Source organism: Dysidea avara, chromosome 1, assembly GCF_963678975.1.
Source record: "Dysidea avara chromosome 1, odDysAvar1.4, whole genome shotgun sequence".
NCBI lineage: Eukaryota > Metazoa > Porifera > Demospongiae > Dictyoceratida > Dysideidae > Dysidea > Dysidea avara.
In genome coordinates, this window is record NC_089272.1 from 50,449,510 (window position 1) to 50,459,843 (window position 10,334).

General features: G+C 36.6%; 1 protein-coding gene across 1 annotated transcript; it reads left to right on the forward strand.

Annotated features, from left to right (window-relative positions):
• The first annotated feature begins 1,447 nt into the window (after positions 1-1,447).
• On the forward strand, positions 1,448-8,974 carry LOC136267921 (neogenin-like). Its single transcript, XM_066063126.1, has 14 exons — positions 1,448-1,617; positions 1,797-2,084; positions 2,211-2,474; positions 2,959-3,240; positions 3,396-3,686; positions 4,580-4,885; positions 4,937-5,080; positions 5,185-5,343; positions 5,400-5,687; positions 5,907-5,912; positions 6,216-6,335; positions 7,016-7,073; positions 7,788-8,130; positions 8,787-8,974. The coding sequence occupies exons 1-14, from the start codon at positions 1,548-1,550 to the stop codon at positions 8,862-8,864; spliced, it is 2,697 nt and encodes an 898-aa protein (XP_065919198.1). The 5' UTR covers positions 1,448-1,547; the 3' UTR covers positions 8,865-8,974.
• Positions 8,975-10,334: the final 1,360 nt, after the last annotated feature.

The following is a 10,334-nucleotide window of genomic DNA, read 5'->3' on the forward strand; positions in this document are numbered from 1 at the left end:
AAATACACATATAAAGGTATTGGCACAAAAATATGTATGCGTGTTGTTATGTTTGGTATAGGCTAAATGTTATGTAATAATTTTATGCGTGGTATTGATCAACTTGCAAGAAGTAAACTTTGTGTTTTGCGATGTAAAATACGTACAATATTGATAACGTACGTGTATATCAGGATCTTAGTTTATAGAGCCAATAGTGAGGTGGTCCCATTAATTCTTATTATGGAAGTACATGACTAAATGCTAGCTCAGTAGGGATCTACTGTATGAGAGGGCAATAGCTACATATAAGATCCAGTAGAGTAAGGTTCAGTAGAGTAAGGTTCAGTAGAGTAAATACATGCAAGGAATGAGAATCTTGACAAAAAGATAACTTTTGAATGAAGCAAATCCCAGATGAAGTGATTACTTGATTGTATATACACTTTACTATGTACTAGAGGTACCACCATAATAAAGTGATCAACCAGGTGCCAGTCTTCTAAATGAACTTACTGTTTTGACTAAAATACAATGTACATGGCTGTGGTGTCTTCAGCACTTTCATCAGCATAACTATCTATGCATTCTATGTTTGAACACTGATATAATTATCACAACTGCCAGTGAGGCTTTTGCTTTCCTAAAGTTCAGTACCCTTCCCTTGGTGTAGAGTCAAGAGTGTGTACTATCGCTCAGACTAAATGACATGCATTTATAGAAAATTATAGCTAATTTTGGAGTGCGTATAAAGCAGTGGCGGAGGAAGTAGTTGATATGAGGGGGGGGGGGGGGGGCTGACCAGGGGCGGAAATGAACTGAGGCACTACATTGTCTCTGGTTTGGTAAGGTGAGACCCAAAAAAAAAGAGAAAGGTCACAGCCAGCTGACAATAGCTGCCCACCTTACCAGCTACACATTTATAGCTGATAAACTACATAAAAATCCTTTCATAGCTCACTACGCACTGCTCTAATACTGTGACTGCTCTATTAGAGTATCTCGATCTTTATCATGGTTTTCAGCCCCACTCCAAGAAGGATAATTTCGGCGTGATATCTTCTGAGGGGGGGGGGGGGGGGGGGTCTCCCCCCTCTCCTTTCCGCCGACCATGGAAAGACGAATCTCACGTGATTGACCGAATGACGTCATTATGAGTGTGCATGTGAAAGCGATCGAAATCCGAATCGTTGTCACCTCGTCCATAGATTGTATAGCTATACAATCTATACCTCGTCACTCATCCTCTCTAATTTTTTTTTTTTTTAGAAGTTCTACGTATACCACTGGAACGTTGTTTTAGTGGCCTGTTTGAGGCAAAACAGTGTGGTGATGTCATCAGGTATTTCAGGTGGAGGTCGCCAAGTTTACCTAAACAGTTGCCACAGAAATGTATTAAAGGTGGAAAAACAAATTCACAGGTTATTGTTGAAGCCTTTGGAATGTAAGTATGCAAGCCATACAATGCCATTTATCACCGGCTTTATTCCTATACTCGCGTGTGCCCGTGGCTTGCCTTATTTTTCCAAGTCCCTTATCTAGGAGTTGTTGTGTCAGTACTGTGGACGATGTCTTCGCTTTATAGATTTTCTCTCATTGTAAGCGTCCTGTATCTACTGCAACCATCACTTCAATCCAGTAAGTGTTAGCTAATTAGCTACATACGTGTAGAAAAGCCGATGCCTTAATGAGCTAGGACTCGTAGTACTAATATTGACCCCAATAGTTTACTGACATACATTATTATAGCCAACACACTTTTAGTAACTAGCTATAGCCTATAGCTACTGTATAAAAAACCATTCATTGCTTTCCAGATATCACTATTGACCTAAGAATAGAGTCAGGACAAATCAATGTTGGAGGACTAGCCAAATTTACTTGTAATGTTACTGGAGCAGAAGTGGCCAGTTTCATGTGGAAGTATAATGGTGTTGTCATATCATCTGATGATACTACAATCATCTCACCTGCCAGAAATGGAAATGTTGGAGAACTCACCATTCATGATATACCTCTAGAGAAGGCTGGAAATTATACTTGTATTCCTACAATTGATGGAGCTGTCACTTCTGTTAAAAAATCAGTTGTGCTGACTTTAGTAGGTGAGAAAGACAATATGCATGATGATAAGAAACTACGTCTAAATACTTACTAAATACCTATTAATAAATTTTTCACGTATCTATATGGTAGCTATTATCTGCAATGACTGTATCTTATTCTTTTAGCCCCACCAACTATTTTAGCAGAACCTTCTCAATATGCAGTCCTTCAAAATAATGTCGAAATAAATTGTACATTCACTGGTAAAGGAGTGTCTATGCTCTGGATGAAAGATGGAATGTCAATCACATCTAACGAACGTTACGATACTTCAATTCTAGGATTCTTGAAATTTGAAAATGCTAATTTGAGTGATACTGGCAACTACACCTGTAGGGCCAGCAACAATGTCGGTTCTGACTCCAAGACTATATTGTTTACTGTTTTGAGTGAGTTGAAACAATAACTAACAAGTCTGTTTGTTATTCTTCCTTCAAACATGGTTAACTCTTGTAGTAGAAAATTTTATGATCTAACAGGCTTGTTTCAGTGATTACATTTATAACTATGCACATATAATTACTATTTAATAAGATTCTAAATAGTATCTACATATTGGTGACCAATACACTGTTAAGCATGCAGTAGGTATGAGGATGTTTTGGTCTCCTACATTCTGTTAAAGATATGAATTTTAAAATACATCATGTGGCTAATGCTTAATGATTTTCATTGAAGTACAAGAATATCTAATTCTTTCATGGTCTATTTATGGTCCTGTTACATGGCTAGTCTGATTGAGTAGTACCAGTCCTTGGTCTGCTAATTGGTAATGTGATAGTATCACTGTACCTATAATGATAGTTGAGAATTTCTCAATATCTCAGTTTAAAGCAATATTTACTTTGTTTATCCTTTTCTTCTTTTTGTTAGCCTTTCCCAAGTTCACAGTCCGTCCGGCTACTACGACAAATGTTAGATCACAGGGGCAAACCATTCTAACCTGTAAGGCAATGGGCATTAATACTCCTACTATATCCTGGAGAGTGGGGGGAGTAGATGTGGAGAGCTTGAACAGCTCACGACTGGCTTCTTATGAGAATGGTTCTCTAGTCATCAACGACACCAAGTTTGAGGATAATTCCAAGTCATACTCTTGTATGGCTACCAATCGGGCAGATAGTATGATCAGTACAACTAACCTTAACGTCACCGGTAAGTTATTAGTTGCTAAATTAAACACATACACATTCAAATGTGGTACATGGTACACATATTAATGATCATATTATATTCTGAATTCCAATCTAATTGCAATAGTATTACACTTTTAATGTGGCAGTTATGATATTCTTATCTCAATTTTGTAGGATTTCCTGAGTTTACAATGCCCCCACAAAACACAACGGTAGCTATTGGAAGGAGTGTAGAAATAGTTTGTGCCTATGAGGCCATTCCTCTTGGAGAACGCCAATGGACAAAGATCGACCACAACGGAATGCCAACAAAGATTGACTCAACCTATTCAGACAGATACCAAATAGCTGATAATGGTAGCTTGATGATCAGCATGACTTCTGATGAGGACAATGGACAATTCTCTTGCACTGTTTTAAACGCACTTGGAAATGTTTCTGAAGTCATCCAATTAACTGTTATCAGTAAGTACCATAACAAATCAACATGTATCTAAGCATTATGCATTGAACTTTACTTTGAATAACTTCAAATGGTAGAAGTGATGATTGCATGGTTCATTTATCACAGTGACCAATAATAAACAGAATGTTTAACTTCGCATTTGAACCTACTCATTGTTTTATTTGAGTCATTAAACATGTTTACCACCACATAGACCCACTGTCTAGCTACTTAGTGTCCCCAAAGTTGCAACAGGACTAAAACATGGTGGAGGGGTATGGACAAGTTGAGTGTGTGATTATTTGATCATCTCATTACTATCCATGATCTAAAACTATACCTGTTTATCCTAATGGTTACTATACATTACATCAGAATACTAGACCTAATGAGACCACATGCCCTTAATAGCCAATCTAATGGGAACTCTAGTCTGTGGTGAATTTTGGCATTTAACCATAATTGTTCAGCATATAGACAGTAAATTCTATACTGAGTGACTACTGATATACATGTACCTTCCTGCATATCAGTATAATGCTCTAGTTTTAAAGAAAATAATAATTCTTATGTGAAATACTGAAGATGGTGGTTTTTATGGCAGGCTAATAAATAAATAACTGTTTCAATTGTGTATAGTTTCTAACTTGTTTTATTGTACATGGTACTTGAACAAGATGTGTCTATATTACCTGTACACAAGATGACATTATTGGTACTAATGCATGCACAATTTCCTAGTAGATAAATAAAGTGTTTGCGGAAACTACTTACATGATATGGTCAGTTATGGAAGGGCTCTTCTTCATGTAAATAAAAGCAACACAATGCGGATATATAGAGAGTGTGTAATGTGCCACCCTTATGATAAGGGTATACCTCAACACTTAACTGATACTGTATGTGTTAACAGGTCCTCCAAATGCTCCTGAAGAATTTGAGGGTACAAGATCAGCGGGCCAGCGTACATTTACAGTAGTGTGGCAGAAACCAACCATAGCTGATGCTACACATCCAGTTGATAAATATATTATTACCATAGTACGTACTTCATCAGAGCCACAGGAAGAGCGGACAATAAATGTACCCAACAATCAGACAAGATTCTCATTTACAGACTTACTCCCTGGTAATGACTATACAGTTTCTGCAGCTGCCTATAATGAAGCTGGGTCCAGTAAATCTACTCAAAGTGTAAAATTCAGTACCATACCCACAGGTACAATAAACATAACGTGTCTTATATATTTCATGACATCTTTTACAATAGTTCCATCACTCAGTTCCCTTGTTGCCTCTGAGTCTGAGAACATTGCTGCTGTGGAATTTAAATGGAGCCTTGACTATGATGGGGGCCATGAGATCACTAGCTTTTCAATTGAGTACAGTGTAGTAAATAGTGATCCTCCTGAAAGTAAGACATTTCTTATTTGCATTAAATTAACTTCCCATGTTTGTGTAATGTATGTACATTTGCAATAAAATGTTGTTTTGATTGCTATGTATAATTGTTTGTAGTATGGACTAGTCTGAATGCTCCAGGATTAGATGTGACTGCAGGAAGATACACTCCCTTAATCCTACCACCAAAAGAAGAATATGAATTTCGAGTCATTGTTGAGAATATGCTAGGAAGAGGTGTTTTCAAATTTCCAGGAACTTTTACAGTACGAGAAGGTAGCTCTACTTTATTGTCCTGTAAAGACTGTTATTGTAACTTCTTGTTTCTGTAGCTGTTCCAGGCCAGCCAAGCAAGCCTGTATCATCTGAAATCACAACTGGCTCTATCACAGTGAGTCTCATGTTTGAGTTCTTAGGTACAGGAGGAATCAAACAATTCAGAGTTAACATTACTGGAGATGGTAAAGAGACGAGAACAATTACTGCCACAGCTTATTCAAGCACTGTTTTGTTAACAATTGATGGACTAGAAAGTGATTCAACATATTCATTTACTGTAGCCGCAGAGAACGACATTGGTGTGGGGCCATACAGCGAAATGTCAGATGCTATCACAACAGGTAAAACACCATTAGAGAAAAACTTTAATTTATTACTCCTACCTCACTAAGTATGCATGTCTGTGGTCATACAAGACATTATAGTAACTTTAGCCACCTGTAGTAACGCACCCTATAGCAATGTTTGCATTACAGGTTACAAGGATATGTATGTTTGTGATAACTTTGTCTTTTCCCTTTTTATCTGATATGCTGATCTCTTTGCGGATGTACCAACAGAAAAAAGTGAGCAATTGTCAATGTAGTACATAAACTATACCATCCTACTACTGACAAATGAAACACAATACAACTAGTTTGTAATATAACAGTTTAGTTAAATCATAAGCCAGCCAAGTCACCCAATACTGCACATGTGGAAAGACTAGTCTCAAACTGAAAACAAGTTGATACCATTGAGAACCACCAGCAAATAAATTCATTGTCAACTACATGTACTATAAGTGTTATTAGTCTGTTGCATACCTTATTAGGGCAAACACAGTGTGGTATATCTAGGGACAACTAATGTTAAAATGTTTTCTGCAGATCTGACTGTTTACTACATCATTGCTGGAGTAGTGGGAGGACTTGTCATCGTTGCTGTCATTGTTGTGGCTACCTTGTTCATCTGCTACTTGTGTAACAAGAAAAGAATGACAAAGCATCGTAAGTATATTATTGTGAAATTGTGAAACGTGACTTTGTTCTGCTATAATGGTGATAGTAGGAATTCATGAGACATTAATAGATCAGTGAAGGAAAGTGACCAATCAATTGAATAAACAATGAATTTATTAATGGCTTTACAAAAAAAGAACGTTCCCATCGATTGACCAACTTAACTTTCCCACAATAGATTAGGTACATGCCGTCAAGAGTTTGTCTTTGTCTATCAACCAAGTGTACTATTTAAATATGTGTGAGAGACCAGATTATATTTTTATCATTTGTCAACGACGCATACAGAAATTTAATTACCAAGCCATATTGGTAGTAACAACTATGTGCTTCCTGCTATCTTCTACAAGAGAGCTGGGTTTTAGTTAGCACAGTACATAAATAACTGTGATCAAATGACATTGCAATAGCCAATGCATATGTAAGAATAAAACATTTACCAGCTACACAGGCAGCAGAATCTATTTTGTATAGCCCATTTCATGTGCTAGTGCAAATTGTACGTAACTTTACATCCCGGCCCCTGTCCACAAAGACCACAAAGCCAGACCTGATCCTGTATTAAAGGTCAGATGTATTTCGTTACTCCAGAGGGTATTGAAGGTATTACTGTATAGTTTGTTTGGTCAAGCAACTGTGATATTAATGACAATGTCTTGTTCATGCAGAAATCAGCAACTCTGTGATTTCCATTGAAAGAAAAGAAATTCAAGTGATGGACACAGAGTAAGTTACAAATTTTTAACAAAGTGTTTATATTTGTGATCGCAATGGTTCACTTTTTCTCTGTATGTACAATGCATGCATCATGAACTTACCTGTGTCCTTTGTGTCCCATTTCTCTTCGCTGGCAGCTCAAGGTATTGATTTGCTGTAGCACATGATGGCTTCCCAACATTTGTAATGGAAATCATCCGAGTTTTCCATAGTGACCAGATTGATTGCAGAGGTGCTTCTAATTGTGCTTTTTGTTTGTAACCCTAAGTAAAGGGCTGGACATAGCTGAAAACGAAGCGTATTGGCTAGTTCGTTTTTTCAGTGATTGATAGTTGGAGCACACATTCAGATGAAAGCAATAAGCCTGGCACCATTCTTTCAATATACATTGATTCACCAGTCATAATAGTGTTGCAAAGAAAATAAACAAACAAGTACAAGAAACTTTAATTATGGATTTTAGAAAAGTAGGGAGGTCACCTACACGTGAAGATATACTAGTGAACATTTAATCCATAATTCAGTCTATATGAAGTAAAACTTATTAGGGATTAAATGTCCACTAGTGTACAGTATCTTCAGGTGTAGACGACCTCCCTTGTTTACTTCTACGACCTCCAGCTACATACAATTCCTCATTTTACCTTGTATTTGTACAACAGTATAAGTGTAGCTACTAAATCTAATGATGTATGCTTATAATATCATTGTTTATACTAACAGTGAAATGGACTTTGTCAGCCGTTATGAGAGACATTTGCCACATCATTTCAACAGTGGTTCAGATATCTTACCACCTAACAACCCAGTGGAGAGATCACTTAGTTTACAGGCCAAAAATACACATACTGCATCAACAATCAGCTATTCATCATCTAATCATCCAAACCGATCTGCTAGTCTATCACAACCCTGCAGGTCAAATGGATTTGTACCTATGCCAATGGCTCATAATCAAATGTTCAGTAGTGCAACAGTAATCAGCTACGGGTCAGGTAGTCATGTTGGCAGTTATACTAAACACTGGTCTCCCTCATCTGAGTCAATTCCAGCCTCTACATCAAGAGTAAGTTGATTGCAGTGACTTAGTGTAACTATATTTGGTGTTTGTGTGTCTGTAAGTACGTGTGCAAAGGTGTGGCATGTGTATGCTTTGTGTGAATATTTGTGTCTATGTGTGCATGTGAGCGTGTTTACATGTGTGCCTTCATGTGAGCTCTGTATCAAAAGGGTGTATTTCCATTAATGGATTACACAACTATAGCCTAATTTCTTTGTTGCACATACAGAGCTACATGCAGTTATTATTCATTTAAAAACCATTGAGTGTGAACACTGGGGGTTGTAGCAATATTAATGATCCCCATATCTGATTACATTTGATTACATAACTATATGTCGCATGATCACTTGAAAGTTTATACCTCTTCGCCTCATTAAAGCCATGTTTAAGCACTATACCCTCCAACCACATTATGTGTGTGCGTGTATCAGTTCCCCAATAAATGCACACTGCATCTGCTACTAATCAATACACTGTATACATTATCAATTAGATTATGTAGTAGTAAAGACACTGCATGTTTATACGTATATCACAACTGTACGATGTGCTACTCATCAATTAGATAGGTCATACTATACTGAGATAATCTTTATTATATTATTTGTGATTTGTGAAGAAATGCATTATATTAATAATCTTTCTTTTGTATCTTGTAGGAGAGACGGAGCCCCAGTAGTAACTACAATTCAGATACCTTAGGAAGCAGAATTACAAACTTGGCAACGGATGTCTAACATTTCTACAAAGCGTCTACATAACATATTACAATCATATTAATTCACTTATACATGTATTTGTATGTGTAACTTCTTTGGTGTACACATAATTTTTAATGGACTCAAAATCAATAGCCAACAGTTGTTGCACTTGTATGCATGAGTAGTAAATTGTGTACAATATGTGATTAAGACCAACGCCTCAGTGTAAACATATTGTACAGTTTTTTTATTGTACGTATGCATAGTTTATCAATCAATGGGTATTATGTTGTTGTTATTGTTGTAGAACTAGGCTTTTTCTGAAGTTCTAGTTAATGCCAGTTAGTGACATCAGTGCAGCAAAATATTTCAAGGTGTTAAATACGTGGTGGGAAGTTTGGTACTGTACAAAATTCTTCAATTAAAAAAGTATGGCCATTATAGTGATAAATGTATGAGAGCAGTAGTTGAGAATTCATTATACCATTAGCCCATAATGGTGTCATTATATCAATACATTTTCCTGGATAACTACCAGTAAATATTCATGGTGGTAGGTACATAATTCCACAGTGTGTTTGAATTGTGCGTGAGATCACTAGTGAGAATATATAATTAAATTTTATTCATTGTACCATTAACTTGTAATGGTGTCAATATGCATTTAGATCATTTTTCCTGGTTAACAGTAAATATTCATAGAGGTAGCTATATAGCAAGCATATAGATGGATTCATGCCTACCAAGTAAGGTTATCCAGCAAAGCTATCCTATAGAAATCACAAGAGATTGTTTCTACAGGTATGAGGCTAGTCAATGATTATCTCATGACAATATTACCATTTATATCACACAATATACATATACTGTCAGTACTTCACCATATCACATGTGTAAGTTACAACCATTTAAGTAAATACTTATAAGTACTGCAAATTATATGCAAGGGCAGCAGAGTATATAATTAATAGCTAAACTTTATGTCTATGAATGTAGTAATGTATCTGATGACAATTAAATGGTATGTTATAACTGTATATATAGTAACTACAGCTGTACATTAATTTTGGTTTAAATTACACATATGGCAAGCTATACAAGATAGCTGAGTAGAAGGGCATCCATCTACATAATAACTGACTGTAGTCTATAACTAGGGTATGGTCTCAGTGATTATATAGCTAAATGGGAAGTGGTCATGATGTGCTTTGTTTGCGATCTTATACTATACTGTCTTGAGATGGTCACTATAATGAGATGGTCTGAGTGTGCTTTAGCTGTATTGAGACCTATTTGACAAGATCACTTTAATGAGGTGGTCTTATATTAAGATTATAGAGTCCACCTTAGCTACATTTGGGAACTACTTGACATGATCATAAGGTGGTCTTATTAATGAGGACATGCATAAAGTCCACATTAGCTATGTTTGAGACCTACATACTTGGTCATTAAAATGAGGTGGCAGGGCCGCCCACAGGGGGGGACAACTGGGGCATTTTGCCC

What these genes read in the sequence shown, in the direction of transcription:
- LOC136267921 (XM_066063126.1), top strand. Translation starts at nt 1,548, where the DNA reads ATGTCTTCGCTTTATAGATTTTCTCTCATTGTAAGCGTCCTGTATCTA. An exon ending in GCAACCATCACTTCAATCCA is followed by an intron (nt 1,618 to 1,796) that starts GTAAGTGTTAGC and finishes ATTGCTTTCCAG; the next exon opens with ATATCACTATTGACCTAAGA. An exon ending in AGTTGTGCTGACTTTAGTAG is followed by an intron (nt 2,085 to 2,210) that starts GTGAGAAAGACA and finishes TTATTCTTTTAG; the next exon opens with CCCCACCAACTATTTTAGCA.